The 18,944-nt window shown below is 38.9% G+C and overlaps 1 protein-coding gene across 1 annotated transcript; it reads left to right on the forward strand.

Moving 5' to 3' along the window:
* The first annotated feature begins 2,396 nt into the window (after positions 1–2,396).
* LOC135967588 (beta-defensin 109-like) lies at positions 2,397–7,870 on the forward strand. The gene is made up of 2 exons (XM_065531091.2): positions 2,397–2,585; positions 7,522–7,870. The coding sequence occupies exons 1-2, from the start codon at positions 2,528–2,530 to the stop codon at positions 7,731–7,733; spliced, it is 270 nt and encodes an 89-aa protein (XP_065387163.1). The 5' UTR covers positions 2,397–2,527; the 3' UTR covers positions 7,734–7,870.
* The last annotated feature ends 11,074 nt before the right edge of the window (positions 7,871–18,944 follow it).

The raw sequence follows: 18,944 nt of genomic DNA on the forward strand, positions 1-18,944 counted from the left end.
AGTTTCTTTCTATGAGATAAATAGCATACAACCAAATAAGAAAGTCAAAAGTTACACAAAGTTCAAAAACCTAAGGCACCAACCTTTAAGAGATCTGAGTGTTGGTGGTGACTTTGGAAGGAAAGTTATTATTAGGATTATTTTAGTACTAAGAGTTTTGAGCTATCTATCCAATATTTTCATCTGCACTCTGCTTTGGTAATACTGTGTGTGTGTGTGCGTGCATGTGTGTGTGTGTACGTGTGCCTTTTCATGTGTTTGAAATATATTATCTATCCCACACTCCACATTGGTTTGGGGGTTAATTACATACAGGCTGATCTGAATCTATACTCTTAGGAACGGGGTTAAGCTACTCTACCACATTGTGAAGAGTTGATATGTAAGAGACTCTGAACATCTTATAAATTATCTTTAAAATGTTTCCTTTTTCGTGAAGGGAAGAATAAGTATTTGTAAACAAATGCAAAAATTTCTTTAACTAAATGAAAGAACAGTTAGTTAACCTTGTTGTGATTAGCAGAGAGGATAGCTGCAGACACTATAAAATCACTCAGCAACAAGATTTGACAAAACGTTAAAGATGGCTCTATTTTTCCTGTTTTATACAGGAAAATATTAAGGCCCTGGGAATTGAAGTACTTTTCCCAACAGTGGAGTAAATGTCAGAGTCAAGGCTGTGTTTTACATCTCGGTTTCCCCACACATCCCACCCTATGGTTCTGTTGTGCTGTTCCTTTGTGTGACTCCTCAAAGCCTGGTTAAAGGTGATACCGTATCAAATTGTATTAACTCAGTAGCACAAAACACCAGGGAATTGATTTATAAGAGTATTAACCTTGTGGCATTACTGAAGACCCATCTGATTAGTAGTTATCGAGTAGTCACCCTGGCTAAATATATGGCTTTGATTTTTAATTTTGAAAATGAAAAATATTTTAAAATCTATGTCTTACATCCATATCCCCAGGAAATTTTAATCAAGTTTTAAAACTTCCAAATTTAGATAAACTCATGTTTTTTGTTGTTTTAATTTTCACTCAATGAAAATAGAAAAAAACTAATTGGATAGAACAGCACAGCAGAAGCATTACTTATCGCCAAAAATGGGATGCAACAAGACTGAAGAAGAAAATGCAGGACAGTGCTTAAAAAAGCAGTCTGATGAAAAGTGGGGTCTCCTCAGGGTGTCCTTAGGTAGACATTGCAGCAGAACTGCAAAGTTTTCTTTAGAAGGCTAGGGAAGAGAGGAGGAAACAGAGAAGGGGCAAGAGTGGAAAATAGAATGAGGCTCAGAATACCAAGCGTTAGTGCTGTCCCTATCACCTTCCTCACTTGATCACTGGGTGATCTTGGGCAAGTTTCTTCCTTTCCCTCAGCTCATTTCCTCATCTGGAAGGTAAGTCACTAGACAAGATAGTCTTTGATGTTCATTGTAACTCTAACTGATCTTCCCCAAGCAAATAGCTGGGAAAGACACTGTGCCCACAATATGCAAGACACAAGGTTTACAAGCAAAGAACAAATCAAAACAAAAGATGTTTTAAAACCCCTAATGTCACTTGAATTCTTACAAATAAGCAATGGTACATCATACTTTTACAAAGCCCTTCTGTGATTTCATTTTTAAAATCATTTCAAGTTTTATTTTACTTCATATTAAGATAATGGGAGATAAAGTGTTACATGGGTTCATGCAGGAATATATGTAAGAGACACAAAAATCCAAAATAGGTAATTGTTATGTTAGTAGTTCCCTTTACTGAGGGGGAGCAGACAAAAGAATGTTAGAAAAAGCTTGATAAAGTGGATTATATAGAATGTGCTTTAAAAGAGTTTGGTATTTTATTGAGTGGGAAAGAGAAATACGAGGAGTTATTGTTCAAAGGTTAAAGCTATGCAAAATGAGTCAATTACAGAGATAGGCTCTAAAACATAGTATCTATAGTTATTACTGAGGTATTTTGTATGTAACAATTTGTTAAGAAGGTCGATCTTAGGGGTTCTGACAACAACAACAACAACAACAACAACAACAATAAAGGGACATAGGAAACATTTGGAGGTGATGGATATATTATTACCTGGATATTGGTTGTGGTAACAAGAGTAATATCTATGTGCAAATTTGCCAAACTGTATGCATTAATTATGTACAGTGTTTGTATAACAATTTTACTTCAGTTCCTACTATATTACCTGGCAAACAATACTTTATACTTAAAGTAAGAGCAATGATTATTGCATGTGCATGTTGAAAATAATAAAGAAAGCAGGTGACAGTAAGACATCCTGAGTCTTTTGGAAATAAATAGCATTCACCTGCTTTCTCATCCATTGAGATATCACCACATTTATGTACTTGTGTATCCCTGGAAGTTTCTTGTGGGAGATTTAGTTATTCTCTTTTCGTTAGGCTCTACTAACCAAGAACAAATCACAGACTCAGACAGCATCATAAAAAGGCCCAGACCCACGATGTCCAGAGACTCCAGGCTCAACCCACATTGATGCTGGCCCTTCAGCCATGAGACTCCATTTGCTTCTTCTTATTCTCCTTCTTTTTTCAATTCTTTTATCCCCAGGTAAGTTGGTAGCTGATTACTACAAGGTTCTGCAGATTAGAAGGCTATATCCCTGGCCAGACAAGATCCTAGAATCAGTCCTGTGGGTTCAAGAACCTAATATTTACAGCTTCACTAGGACAATAATAGGGAAAAATAGAAAAGAGACTCATTTAGCAGTAGTTCCTGTTGATAAGATTCCATCCATGTTTTTTGATCTAGTGAGTGGATATAATAATGGATGCTGCTGAAATTCAATCCTGTCAGATCAAACTGCCTACATATAAATTTCCATGTCCCACCAAGGCATCTCAAGATACAAAGTAAGAATACAACAGAATGTGACCTCAATGAGATGTCTTTGTGGGACCTGGAAATTTATATGCAGGCAGTTAGATCTGACAGGATTGAATTTCAGCAGCATTTATTATTATATTTGCAGAGGTTGCAGTGAGACAAGATCGCACCATTGCACTCCAGCCTAGGCGACAGAGTGAGACTCCAAAGAAAGAAAGAGATAGAGAGAGAGAGAGAGAGAGAGAAAGGAAGGAAGGGAGGGAGGGAGGGAGAGAGGAAGGAAGGAAGGAAGGAAGGAAGGAAGGAAGGAAGGAAGGAAGGAAGGAAGGAAGGAGAGAGAGAGAAAGAAAGAAAGAAAGAAAAGAAAGAAAGAAAGAAAGAAAGAAAGAAAGAAAGAAAGAAAGAAAGAAAGAAAGAAAGAAGGAGAAAGAAAGACAGAAAGAAAGAAAGCAAGCAAGCAAGCAAGCAAGCATTAGTTAGGGAGAGTGAGTGAGAGTGAGTGTGTTTGGGCCCCTACTGATGATGCTAAACTATCACAAGCCCACACTCAGCCTTTCAACATTTGCTGGAGATTCACTTGTTTCCTTGTTATCTCCACCAAGGGCAGCTTCCTCCTGCTTCTGCTGCTGCAACTCAGCTAGGCACAAAGCATCTGTGGATCCGTTCTTTTTTCAGCAGGGCTTCATCACTCTCAATTTAAGTTAATTAGCTTTTTTTGAGACCTCAGTTCTGTGTTTTAAAATGAAATCTATGATCTATAGATTATCCAGCTTATTCTCTTTGTCAGGGCAAGAGCATTTTTCTATAACTTTCTAAATTCTAAACAAAAGTAAAAGTTCACTTCTTTCCAGAATCCCCACGTGTCAGAAAGTGTTACTATTATCATCAGTTTAGTGATATTTATGGAATACCAAGTTGACTCTAATATCAGCTTTTGGGTTAAATTCTTTCTTTCTGATATGCAGCCTTTGAAATTTTATTTGCTGCAGTTCTCTTGGTAGTGAACAATTTTCATTTTTATCTGTCAATTTCATATTGTGATTTTTGATCTTGAAAGACAGCATTACTGAGTACCCAATTCTATATTAACAGTTATTTGCTCTCAACATTTGTTGATACTAGTTTACTCATTTTTAGTTTTTTCTTTCCTATAATAATCAGATAAATATTATTTCATTATAAATTATCCTTTTTTCAATGTTTGTATGGTCTGGTGTTTGGTTTTAATGTTTTATAATTTAACTAAAGTGAGTTTATTTTTATATCATCTGTTAGAAATATATTCTTTGAATCAATGGATTTATACCTTTTCTTAATTTCTTTTTGAGAATCTCTTGAAATGGTGAATCCTTTTACACTTCTCTCCCCCCATATTTGAATTAAATAAATGTTAGACCTTGTGTTTCCATGTTACATTCTGAGTATATCATTTAAACATTTTTTTCTTCACTAGTTATCCTCTTACCTCTGTCTAATATATCATTAATAACTTGCATTTATTTTTAAATTATTTTTTGTTTCAGACCTGCCTTTTTTTTTTTTTTTTTTTTTGGAGATGGAGTCTCGCTCTGTTGTCCAGGCTGGAGTGCAGTGGTGCGATCTTGGCTCACTGCAACCTCCACCTCCCGGGTTCAAGCGATTCTTCTATCTCAGCCTCCTGAGTAGCTGGGACTACAGGCACCTGCCACCATGCTCGGCTAATTTTTATATATATATTTTTTAGTAGAGACAAGATTTCACCATCTTGGGCATGCTGGTCTTGAACTCCTGACCTCGTGATCCACCCATCTTGGCCTCCCAAAATGCTGGGATTACAGGCATGAGCCACCACACCCAGCCAGACCTGCCCGTTTTTTCTATCATCTATATTGTTTTACTATTGTTTTTACATCTTTGTAATAGTAGAGTGTTTCTTTAAACAATTGATACATACCTGCTTAATTATTTCTCCACATTGACGATTTCAATACATCTAGTTTTAAAGGGTTTAGATATGCTATTCATTTCATTAACTTTTATTCATGGTGTCTTGCTTACCTGATCATTTTTAATACTGAACTCATTGTTCATCCTTAACCTGACATCATTTTATGGTCTGAAATGAGAATGCTATTATCCAGACTTCCTCTGTGAAGCTGACTCAATGCTTTAACTCAATATAGAAGTTTCAGCATTAACAAACTGGAACTTCTGATGTCCCAAGAGTCAGTAGTACCATCATTAGCATTACTGATCATAGCAGATCTTCCCAGAAGATCTGGGAAACCCTCACCCCCCTCCATCAGCTATCCAATACAAAGTGCCCACTGCTCAAGCTCCAGTTCACAGACTATTTTTGTGTTTGAAAGAGGAGATATTTTAAGAACTTGCCTAACCATTTTCAGGGATAGAAATGTTTCAAAGAGATCCTCTACTATATATATGTTCTATAGCAGCGGTCACTTGAGAGCAGCTCACTTGCAGTCATGGCCAAAAGCCTAAATCTTTCTTTCATTCTAGTCACACCTATTTTGTATCTTTTGGGGATATCTCAGATTCAGATGCATTCATAGTATTCTATGATTTGCGACACTACTATAGATTCTTCAAAATGTTACAACATTCCAATGGTATGTTGGGAGGTATAGAAGGAGAGGAAAAACAATGGGCTCAAATCTCCTCTGACTTCTCTTCTTACAATATGTTTCATTGTTCAAAACTTTTAGAACTATATTAATACAGCATTGACAGTGGGCATTCTTCTTTTCCTTCTGACTTTAATAGGATTGAAGCAAGTGTTTTGCTATGAAATTGCTATATGGGTTGTATTCAGATAAATTTTGACTTTATAAAGCCAATATTCTCCTCATTATTTTTAAATGCTTACCAGGATTCACAGTATTATTTTCAGTTCTCCCTGTTTAAAGGCATATTTAAATAACTTGATGACTTGGGTATAGTATATATGTTACTCTGCTACAGAAACAGAAAAACCACCACCATATTATATTCTAAGATACTTGGTACACCAATTGCACCATCTTTTTTTTACCTAAGACATTCAATTCTTCCACAGGTGGGAGCACATGAATTAGCATCATTTACTACTCGTAGCTTTCACTACAGACTTTCAGACTTATGGTGCCTAAAAGAAATAGAATACTTCTAGCTGGGTTTAAAAGCTACAAATAAACATAGGAAATATACACTATTTTGAAAGTATCACTTGAGTGTTATGCATGTATTTCAATATTATATTGCTAATTTTAATTGTTCAAAGTTAAAGAGCTTAAACCTCCCCCTCGTGCATTCCTGAATCACCCATTATTCCCACACATACATTGTTTGATACAGCATAAACCTAAGTAAATAAAGATGTGGCAAAATGAAAAAAATAAAATAACGTTATACCATTCTCATCTGTGAATGGCATCAGTAGACAGATGTGAATAAAAGTAATGTGATTATAATTTTAAAAATCATATTTAATAGGATCCATTTATTATTAAATGAACATTAGGCTACTTAATGAATAATAAATCTTTGACACAATGAAAACTCTTAATGCAGAGTGAGACCAAAATGAAAGTAATAACTGTTTTTCTCCTAACCCTTGCTTTAGTTGGTCTTTCCAACAGACTGTCACTTTAAGGATATTATAATTGCACAAAGCCACTAGCTTTACCATTAGAGAGATCTTCATTAAATTATCTTTGTTGTAATAAAGGTTATCTGGAGGAAATACTGGTCTGGACACAATAATAAATGTCAAGCTTTCTAATATTTTCCACTTTTAGACACAAATTGAAAGGATCATTTATAAGGTCAAAAATATACTTTTTTCTAACTAATCTATCCTATGACTAAGACGCTATTAGCAATTAAAGTAGATAGAGCAAATCTAAATGTGGAGAGAAAAAGTAATTACCACTTGTTTGAACAGATGAAATCACGAATAAATTGAAAGCCTGAAATATTAGCTTGGGGGAATAAAATCACTCGGGGGAGCAAAAGCAGGATATACCAGCCTTTAACTCTACACTTCCCCCAAGAAAAAATTTATAGATAGCTATGTACAAACCAAAATAGCGCTGGGAGGGTTCGAGGGACCACTTAAGAAACTATAGCAACACAGTGAAGCCAAAAAAAAAAAAAAAAAAAAAAAAAAGAGAGAGAGAGAGAGAGAGTGAAAGAAAAAAAAACACAAAAAAACCAAAAACGAATAGCCATATAGGAAAAACAACTCCTGAAATCAGCATACCTGAGACAGCAGAAACATCTTTTTTGGCTAGGAACGAAAAAAGCAGAAAGGGACTATCAGTATCAGCCACAAGGTGGAACCACTATGGCCCTCAGTAACCCTCTCTGGCAGAAGACACTGGCATTTTTGCCCTGCAGTAAGCAACAGCCATTTCTGAGAGAAAATCCAGAGGAAAAGATGAAGATGTACCATCCCCGCCCACATCCCTTTTCCCCCACCAAAAATACCGTGACTGTTGTGCCAAACCAGGATCGGAACTACTACCTTTCTTAATCTGCATGTGTCTCTGACATATGAGCAGCAACCATTTCAAAAGCTCCCACATAGAAATGCTCATACTAAATTTATTCTGTTACTTAAGACTGTTTATGGATTTACATTCCATTTGTGGTCTATCTCACTGGATCTTCTTTCCTGCAGTAAGAGGTGGTTTGGGTGCTGCTGAAGGTCATTGTCTCAATTTGTCTGGTGTTTGCAGAAGAGATGTCTGCAAAGTAGTAGAAGATCAAATTGGTGCCTGCCGAAGAAGGATGAAGTGCTGTAGAGCATGGTGGATTTTAATGCCAATTCCAACACCACTTATCATGTCAGATTATCAAGAACCCCTTAAACCTAAGTTGAAACGAAACTGATGTAAAATAAAAATACATCAAAAGTGAAGTTATTTGCATCTAAGAATATTGAAATATACATATTAAGTACTTCCATCTTGATAACCATCTTGTGTTTTCACTTATCAACATAAATGAATAAATACTAATTTCAAATATACCCAATACTATTTCTTTGTGAGTCATTAACAGATCTTAACAAAACCTTTAAAAATGAGAAAACTGGGCCGGGCGCGGTGGCTCACGCCTGTAATCCCAGCACTTTGGGAGGCCGAGGCGGGCGGATCACAAGGTCAGGAGATCGAGACCACGGTGAAACCCCGTCTCTACTAAAAATACAAAAAATTAGCCGGGCGCGGTTGTGGGCGCCTGTAGTCCCAGCTACTCGGGAGGCTGAGGCAGGAGAATGGCGTGAACCCGGGAGGCGGAGCTTGCAGTGAGCCGAGATCGCGCCACTGCACTCCAGCCTGGGCGACAGAGCGAGACTCCGTCTCAAAAAAAAAAAAAAAAAAAAAAAAACAAAAATGAGAAAACTGTTACTTTTGTTTTCCAAGATGGTGGATTGAAGGCATTGTTAGCCTGCCTCTTGCACTTGGAAAGACAAAATGGTGTGTAGAGATTCACACTGAACTTTCTTTCAAGAAGCAACACAGGAACTTAACAGGAAAATTGTAATAAGCCACAGATCATCGTCTCAAAAAAAAAAAAAAAAAAAAGAAAGAAGCAGCAGGATGCAGCTTACACCATAAGCTAGGCAGAAAATTTTGAGTTTCCAGGGTGTGAGAGGGGGATAAACTGACTGTAAGATATACACTTCCATTGGGAAACCTATCAATCTAGGCCATGGGGGAAGGCCTTAATCGTACTCAGGGCTGGAGTTGATTCAGTGAAGAGTGACGAGTATATGAGGAGTGGCATTGAGATGTGCTTTGAGTCTCCAGCACGTTCCCAGTTTCTGGCAGGATGGAGGGAAGCCATTTCTGATTCTACCTCAGAGAGGACCTCCCAGAAGTCTGCCAGCTAACTCAAATGGTGGTCACAGGTTGAGAGAACCTCCCAACTGAAATGTTTGATATAATTTTCTGTGGGGACAAACTCCCCAGGCCAGAACTGAGAGGTGAGTGGGACGTGTGATGCAGCAGCAAGCACAGGAGCTGGATGCCCCTGCTCTGCAGGTGGATCAGGAGGGGTTTGGCCTGAAGGCTGCAGTTACTGTCTCAATAGGAGAGGCTTATGGTATGGGTCAGTTTTGAGCTCTGAGTTTAGACTTCTTGAAACTTAGCTAACTACTCCCAGTGGAACACTGTGGGTGTGAGACCTGCCTCGCCAAGGATGTGGGAGCTGGATGGGGCTTACTGCCAAGCTGCTACTCCCCATTCTTCATACGGACTCTCCTTGTACAGAGGCAGAGGCAGCTTCACTTCTCTCTGGAAAATTACCCCAGTGGCCTAAGAACTGCCTTCCAATTCCCACTGGAGCCACTGCTTGTCCCACACGTAGAGAGCCAGAGCATCACTTTACCTGACCTAGTTCCCACTTGGTTTTGCTCAACCACCTACCCTGGTAGATTAACACAAATAACAGAAGAAACTTTTAGAAGCCCTTTGGCTCTACCCGTTCCCTGAGACACCAGAGTACCTCCCATGGGTAACATAAGGCAAGTCCAAATCTTACCACTACCACCACAGCTGGCAGTCTTTTGCAAGCACCACCTCCTGGCTGAAGGCCAACTGACACAGTCCATTAGAGCATCTTGAATTCAGAACATACAATGTCATGACAGGCCGGGGAGCCTCCTCTGCCCTAATTTGGCTCTCTATCACACATTCACACACACACACACACACACACACACACACACACACGTCACACACACACATCAACCTACTGGCAAACCGAGGTAAACACACACACACACACACACACACACCTGCTCAATTCAGGCCATTATCCCTGATGAACATCGATGCAAAAATTCTCAATAAAGTACTGGCAAACCGAATCCAGCAGCACATCAAAAAGCTTATCCACCACGATCAAGTGGGCTGCATCTTTGGGGTGAAAGGCTGATTCAACATACACAAATCAATAAATGTAATTGATCACATAAACAGAACCAAAGGCAAACACCAGACAATTATTTTGATACACGCAAAAATGCCTCTGATAAAATTCAACATCCCTTCCTGTTAAAAACTCTCAATAAACTACGTATTGATGGAACATACCTTAAAATAATAAGAGCTATTTCATACAGCCAATATCATAAAGAATAGGCAAAAGCTGGAAGCATTCCATTTGAAAACCGGTACAAGACAAGGAAGCCCTCTGTAACCACTTCTATTCAACATAGTATTGGAAGTTCTTGCCAGGGCAATCAGGCAATAGAAAGAAATAAAGGGTATTCCAATAGGAAGAGAGAAAGTCAACTTGTCTCTGTTTGCAGATGACATGACTTCCTATTTAGAAAACCCCATCATCTCAACTGAAAAACTTCTTGAACTGATAAGCAACTTCACCAAGGTCTCAAGATACAAAATCATTGTGCAAAAATCACAAGCATTCCATTACACCAACAATAGTCAAGCAGAGAGCCAAATCAACAATGAACTCCCATTCACAATTGCTACAAAGAGAGTAAAATACCTAGGAATACAACTAGGAGTACAACGGATGTGAAGGACCTCTTCAAGGACAACTGCAAACCACTGCTCAAGGTAATAAGAGAGGACACAGACGAATGTAAAAAATTCCATCCTCATGAATAGGAAGAATCAATATTGTGAAAATGGCCATACTGCCCAAACATTATAGATTCAATGCTATACCCATCAAAACACCGTTGACATTTTTCACAGAATTAGAAAGAACTATTTGAAATGTCATATGGAATCAAAGAATACCCCATATAGCCAAGACAATCATAAACAAAAATCACAAAGCTGGAGGCATTACGCTAACTTCAAACTGTACTAGAAGGCTACGGTACCAAAACAGCAGGCTACTGTTGCCAAAACAGACATATAGACCAATGGAGCAGAGCAAAGACCTCAGAAATAACACCACACATCTATGACCACCTGATCTTTGACAAACCTGACAAAAACAAGCAAGGGAGAAAGGATCTCCTATTCAGTAAATGATGCTGGGAAAACTGGCTTGCCATATACAGAAAACCAAAACTTGACCCCTTCCTTACACCTTATACAATAATTAACTCAAGCTGGATTAAAGATTTAAATGTAAAATCCAAAACCATAAAAACCCTAGAAGAAAACCTAGGCAATATCATTCAGGACACAGGCAAGGACAAAGATTTCATGACAAAAATGTCAAAAGCAATTGCAACAAAAGCCAAAATTGGCAAATCGGATCTAATTAAACTAAAGACCTTCTGCACAGCAAAGAAACTATCATCAGCATGAGCAATCAACCTACAGGATGGGAGAAAATTATTGCAACCTACCCATCTGACAAAGGTCTAATAACAAAAATTGACAAGGAACTTAAACATATTTACAAGCAAAAAAAAACAAACAACCCCATCAAAAGTGAGCAAAGGATATGAACAGAAACTTATCAAAAGAAGACATTTATCTAACCAACAAATATATTTTTTAACAGCTCAACAATACTGATCATCAGAGAAGTGAAAATCAAAACTACAATGAGATACCATCTCACACCCATCAGAATGGTGATTATTAAAATGTTAAGAAACAATAGATGCTGGTGAGGCTGAGAAGAAAGAGGAACGCTTTTACACTGTTGGGGAAACTGTAAATTAGTTCAACCATTGTGGAAGACGGTATGGTGATTCCTCAAGGATCTAGAACCAGAAACACCATTTGACCCAGTAATCCCATTAGTGGCTATATACCCAAAGGAATATAAATCATTCCACTATAAAGACACATGCACATGTAAGTTTATTGCAGCACTATATACAATAGCAAAAACATGAAACCAACCCAAATGTGCTTCAGTGCTAGACTGGATAAAGAAAATGTGGTACCTATACACCATAAAATACTACGCAGTCATAAAAAGGAAATGAGATCATGTCTTTTGCAGGCACATGGATGAAGCCATCATACTGAGCAAACTAACACAGTAACAAAAAAATCAAACACCGCATGTTCTCACTAATAAGTGAAAGTTGAACATTGAGAAAACAAGGACACAGTGAGGGGAACAACACACAACACGGCCCGCTGGGGACTGGGGGTGAGGGAAGAGAACTTAGAGGATGAGTCAATAGGTGCAACAAACCATCATGGCAAAGGATACCTATATAACAAACCTGTACGTTCTGCACATGTATCCCGTATTTTTTAAATTTAAAAACAGGAAATACTATGGACATACATACATACATACATACACACACACTTTCTTCCCGGATCTTCATTCCTGGTAAGCCAAGGAACCTGGAGAAACACCAGAATTCTGTCCCTCTGAAAATGCAGGACAGGTCTACTTTCATCAGCATAAAATTTTGGACCAAATGTGGTAACTGCAGGTCCACCCCACAATGAGTAACTGAAAATTGAGGCAGTATTTCAGATCCAAAAAAACTGATGAAGCAATTCGTGACACATTTGGGTTGTTTTTGCCTTTTCCTACTATGAGGAATGCTAGTAGGAAGAAGGAAGAACGGTGTACAAATATCTGTTTGATTCTCTGCTTTCAGAATCCTTTGCTTGTTTGTGTGTTTGTTTGTTATTTCTTGAGACAGGACATCACTACAGTCAGCCAGGCTTTTCCAGTCTGTAATTTTTGTTCTTTCCTTTTGTCAAGTTTTAGATTTTATTTAATTTCTATTGAATTTTAAGGCATTTTTAGATGTGTATTAAAACATTATCTCACATGCTGTGTGTTACATTTCATTTATTTTCATCGTCCCTTTTTTATTTTATTATTTTATTTTATTATAGTTTATATTCTAGGGAATATATGCACAAAGTGCAGGTTTGTTACATATGTATACATGTGCCATGTTGGTGTGCTGCACCCATTAACTCGTCATATACATTAGGCGTATCACCTAATGCTATCCTTCCCTCCTCCCCGCACCCCACAACAGGCCCTGGTGTGTGATATTCCCCTTCCTGTGTCCAGGTGTTCTCATTGTTCAATTCCCATCCATGAGTGAGAACATGTGGTGTTTGGTTTTCTGTTCTTGCAGTAGTTTGCTGAGAATGATGGTTTCCAGCTGCATCCATGTCCCTACAAAGGACATGAACTCATCCTCTTTTATGGCTGCATAGTACTCCCTGGTGTATATGCGCCACATTTTCTTAATCCAGTCTATCATTGATGAACATTTGGGTTGGTTCCAAGTCTTTACTGTTGTGAATAGTGACGCAATAAACATATGTGTGCATGTCTTTATAGCAGCATGATTTATAATCCTTTGGGGCTATAGCCAGTAATGGGATGTCTGGGTCAAATGGTATTTCTAGTTCTAGATCCTTAAGGAATCGCCATGCTGTTTTCCACAATGGTTGAACTAGTTGATAGTTGACAGTTCCACCAACAGTGTAAAAGTGTTCCTATTTCTCCACATCCTCTCCAGCACCTGTTGTTTCCTGACTTTTTAATGATCACCATTCTAACTGGTGTGAGACGGTATCTCATTGTGGTCTTGATTTGCATTTCTTTGATGGCTAGTGATGATGAGCATTTTTTCATGTGTCTGTTGACTGCATAAATGTCTTCTTTTGAGAAGTGTCTGTTCATATCCTTTGCCCACTTTTTGATGGGATTGTTTTTTTTTTTTTTTTTTTTTCTTGTAAATTTCTTTGAGTTCTTTGTAGGTTCTGGATATTAGCCCTTTGTCAGATGAGTAGATTGCAAAAATTTTCTCCCATTCTGTATGTTGCCTGTTTATTCTGATGGTAGTTTCTTCTGCTGTGCAGAAGCTCTTTAGTTTAATTAGATCCCATTTGTCAATTTTGGCTTTTGTTGCCATTGCTTTTGTTGTTTTAGACATGAAGTCCTTGCCCATGCTTGTGTCCTGAATGGTATCGCCTAGGTTTTCTTCTAGGGTTTTTATGGTTTTAGGTCTAACATTTAAGTCTCTAATGCATCTTGAATTAATTTTTGTATAAGGTGTAAGGAAAGGATACAGTTTCAGCTTTCTACTTATGGCTAGCCACTTTTCCCAGCAGTATTTATTAAATAGGGAATCCTTTCTCCATTTCTTGTTTTTGTCAGGTTTGTCAAAGATCAGATAGTTGTAGAAGTGTGGTATTATTTCTGAGGGCTCTGTTCTGTTCCATTGGTCTATAGCTCTGTTTTGGTACCAGTACCATGCTGTTTTGGTTACTGTAGCCTTGTAGTATAGTTTGAAGTCAGGTAGTGTGATGACTCCAGCTTTGTTCTTTTGACTTAGGATTGTCTTGGCAATGCGGGCTCTTTTTTGGTTCCATATGAACTTTAAAGTGGTTTTTTCCAATTCTGTGAAGAAAGTCACTGGTAGCTTAATGGGGATGGCATTGAATCTATAAATTACCTTGCACAGTATGGCGATTTTCACTATATTGATTCTTGATTCTTCCTATCCATGAGCATGGAATGTATGGAATGTTCTCCCATTTGTTTCTGTCCTCTTTTATTTCATTGAGCAGTGGTTTGTAGTTCTCCTTGAAGAGGTCCTTCACATCCCTTGTAAGTTAGATTCCTAGATATTTTATTCTCTTTGAAGCAATTGTGAATGGGAGTTCACTTATGATTTGGTTCTCTGTTTGTCTGTCATTGGTGTATAAGAATGCTTGTGATTTTTGCACATTGATTTTGTATCCTGAGACTTTGCTGAAGTTGCTTATCAGCTTAAGGAGATTTTGGGCTGAGAGGATGAGGTTTTCTAAATATACAATCATGTCATCTGCAAACAGGGACAATTTGACTTCCTCTTTTCCTAATTGAATACCCTTTATTTGTTTCCCTTGCCTGGTTGCCCTGGCCAGAAGTTCAACACTATGTTGAATAGGAGTGGTGAAAGAGGGCATCCCTGTCTTGTGCTAGCTTTCAAGGGGAATGCTTCCAGTTTTTGCCTATTCAATATGATATAGGCTGTGGGTTTGTCATAAATAGCTCTTATTATTTTGAGATATGTTCCATCAATTCTGAATTTATTAAGTTTTTAGCATGAAGAGCTGTTGAATTTTGTCAAAGGCCTTTTCTGCATCTATTGAGATAATCATGTGGTTTTTGTCTTTGGTTCTGTTTATATGCTGGATTACGTTTATTGATTTGTGTATGTTGAACCAGTCTTGCATCCCAGGGATGAAGCCCACTTGATCATGGTGGATAAGCTTTTTGAAGTGCTGTGGATTTGGTTCACCAGTATTTTATTGAGGATTTTTGCATGGATGTTCATCAGGGATATTGGTCTAAAATTCCCTTTTTTTTTGTTGTGTCTCTGCCAGGCTTTGGTATCAGGATGGTGTTGGCCTTATAAAATGAGTTAGGGAGGATTCCCTCTTTTTCTATTGATTAGAATAGTTTCAGAAGGAATGGTACCAGCTCCTCCTTGTACCTCTGGTAGAATTTGGCTATGAATCTTTCTGGTCCTGGACTTTTTTGTTGGTAAGCTATTAATTATTGCCTCAATTTCAGAGCCTGTTATTGGTCTATTCAGGGATTCAACTTCTTCCTGGTTTAGTCTTGGGAGAATGTATGTGTCCAGGAATTTATCCATTTACTCTAGGTTTTCTAGCTTATTTATGTAGAGGTGTTTTTAATATTCTCTGATGGTACTTTGTATTTCTGTGGGGTCGGTGGTGATATCCCCTTTATCATTTTTTATTGCATCTATTTGATTCTTCTCTCTTTTCTTCTTTATTAGTCTTGCTAGCTGCCTATCAATTCCGTTAATCTTTTCAAAAAATCAGCTTCTGGATTCATTGACTTTTTGAAGGGTTTTTTGTGTCTCTGTCTCCTTCAGTTCTGCTCTGATCTTAGTTATTTCTTACCTTCTGCTAGCTTTTGAATGTGTTTGCTCTTGCTTCTCTAGTTCTTTTAGTTGTGATATTAGGATGTCAATTTTAGATCTTTCCTGCTTTCTCTTGTGAGAATTTAGTGCTATAAATTTCCCTCTACACACTGCTTTAAATATGTCCAGAGATTCTGGTATGATGTATCTTTGTTCTCATTGGTTTCAAAGAACATCTTTATTTCTGCCTTCATTTCATTATGTAACCAGTAGTCATTCAGGAGCAGGTTGTTTAGTTTCCATTTAGTTGAGCAGTTTTGATTGAGTTTCTTAATCCTGAGTTCTTGTTTGATTGCACTGTGGTCTGAGAGACAGTTTGTTATAGTTTCTGTTCTTTTATATTTCCTGAGGAGTGCTTTACTTCCAACTATGTGGTCAATTTTGGAATAAGTGCGATATGGTGTTGAGAAGAATGTATATTCTGTTGGTGTGGGGTGGAGAGTTCTGTAGATGTCTATTAGGTCTGCTTGGTGCAGAGCTGGGTTCAATTCCTGTATATCCTTAACTTTCTGTCTCGTTGATCTGTCTAATGTTGACAGTGGGGTATTAAAGTCTCCCATTATCATTGTGTGGGAGTCTAAGTCTCTTTGTAAGTCTCTAAGGACTTGCTTTATGAATCTGGGTGCTCCTGAATTGGGTGTATATATATTTTGGATAGTTAGCTCTTCCTGTTGAATCGATCCCTTTACGATTGTGTAATGGCCTTCTTTGTCTCTTTTGATCTTTCTTGGTTTAAACTCTGTTTTATCAGCGACTAGGATTGCAACCCCTGCCATTTTTTGTTTTCCATTTGCTTGGTAGATCTTCCTCCATCCCTTTATTTTGAGCCTATGTGTGTCTCTGCACGTGAGATGGGTCTCCTGAATACAGGAAACTGGTGGGTCTTGTCACCACCAGGCCTGCCCTATAAGAGCTCCTGACTCTTTATCCAACTTGCCAGTCTGTGTCTTTTAATTGGAACATTTAGCCCATTTACATTTAGGTTAATATTGTTACATGTGAACTTGATCCTGTCATTATGATGTTGGCTGGTTATTTTGCTCATTAGTTGATGCAGTTTCTTCCTAGCATCGATGGTCTTTACATTTTGGCATGTTTTTGCAGTGGCTGGTATGGGTTGTTCATTTCCATGTTTAGTGCTTCCTTCAGGAGCTCTTCTAGGGCAGGCCTGGTGGTGATAAAATCTCTCAGCGTTTGCTTGTCTGTAAGGATTTTATTTCTCCCTCACTTATGAAACTTAATTTAGTGCTTCCTTCAGGAGCTCTTGTAGGGCAGGCCTGGTGGTGACAAAATCTCTCAGCGTTTGCTTGTCTGTAAGGATTTTATTTCTCCCTCACTTATGAAACTTAATTTGGCTGGATATGAAATTCTGGGTTGAAAATTCTTTTCTTTAAGAATGTTGAATATTGCTCCACCCCTCCCTTCTGGCTTGTAGAGTTTCTGCCGAGAAATCCACTGTTAGTCTAATGGGCTTCCCTTTGTGGGTAACCCGACCTTTCTTTCTGGCTGCCCTTAACATTTTTTCCTTCATTTCAACTTTGGTGAATCTGACAATTATGTGTCTTGGAGTTGCTCTTCTAGAGGAGTATCTTTGTGGTGTTCTCTGTATTTCCTGAATTTGAATGTCAGCCTGCCTTGCTAGGTTGGGGGAGTTCTCCTGGATGATATCCTGCAGAATGTTTTCCAACTTGGTTCCATTCTCCCCCTCACTTTCAGGTACACAAATCAGACGTAGATTTTGCCTTTTCCCATATTCCCACATTTCTTGGAGGCTTTGTTCATTTCTTTTTACTCTTTTTTCTCTAAACTTCTCTTCTCACTTCATTTTATTCATTTGATCTTCAATCACTGACGCCCTTTCTTCCAGTTGACCGAGTCGGTTACTGAAGCTTGCGCATTTGTCATGTAGTTCTTGTGTCATGGTTTTCAGCCCTCTCAGGTCATTTAAGGACTTCTTTACATTGGTTATTCTAACTAGCCATTCAGGAAATCTTTTTCCAAGGTTTTTAGCTTCTTTGCTATGGGTTCGAACTTCCTCCTTTAGCTCGGAGAAGTTTGATCGTCTGAAGCCTTCTTCTCTCAACTCGTCAAAGTCATTCTCTGTTCAGCTTTGTTCCGTTGCTGAAGAGGAGCTGCATTCCTTTGGAGGGGGAGTGTTGCTCAGATTTTTAGAATTTTCAGTTTTTCTGCACTTCTTTTTCCCCATCTTTGTGGTTTTATCTACCTTTGGTCTTTGATGATGTTGATGTACAGATGGGGTTTTGGTGTGGATGTCCTTTCTGTTTGTTTGTTAACTTTCTTTCTAATAGTCATGACCCTCAGCTACAGGTCTGTTGGAGTTTGCTCAAGGTCCACTCCAGACCCTGTTTGCCTAGGTGGCAGCAGTGGAGGCTGCAGAAGAGTGAATATTGCTGAACAGCAAATGTTTCTGCCTGATTATTCCTCTGGAAGCTTCGTCTCAGAGGGGTACCCGGTTGTGTGAGATGTGAGATGTCAATCTTACCCTAGTGGGGGTGTCTCCCAGTTAGGCTACTCCAGGGTCAGGGACCCACTTGAGCAGGCACTCTGTCTGTTCTCAGATCTCAAACACCATGCTGGGAGAACCACTACTCTCTTCAAAGCTGTCAGACAGGGACATTTAAATCTGCAGAGGTTTCTGCTGCCTTTTGTTTGGCTATGCCCTCTCCCCAGAGGTGGAGTCTACAGAGACAGGCAGGCCTCTTTGAGCTGTGGTGGGCTTCACCCAGTTTGAGCTTCCCCACCACTTTGTTTACCTACTCAAGCCTCAGCAATGGCAAGCGCCCCTCCTCCAGCCTTGCAGCCTCCTTGCAGTTAGATCTTGGACTACTGTGCTAGCAATGAGGGAGGCTCTGTGGGCCTGGGACTCTCCAAGCCAGATGCGGGATATAATCTCCTGGTGTGACATTTGCTGAGACCCTTGATAAAGGACAGTGTTAGCGTGGGAGTAACCCAATTTTCCAGGTGCTGCGTATCACGGTTTCCCTTGGCTAGGAAAGGGAATTCCCTTCCCCCTTGCACTTCCTGGGTGAGGTGATGCCTCGCCTTGCTTCGGTTGTTGCTCTGTGTGCTGCATTCACTGTCCTGCCCCCACTGTCCAACAAGCCCCAGTGAGATGAACCCGGTACCTCAGTTGGAAATGCAGAAATCACCCGTCTCCTGTGTTGCTCACGCTGGGAGCTGGAGGCTGGATCTGTTCCTATTCGGCCATCTTG

The sequence above is a fragment of the Macaca fascicularis genome, chromosome 15 (genome assembly GCF_037993035.2).
Source record: "Macaca fascicularis isolate 582-1 chromosome 15, T2T-MFA8v1.1".
Taxonomy (NCBI): Eukaryota; Metazoa; Chordata; class Mammalia; order Primates; family Cercopithecidae; genus Macaca; species Macaca fascicularis.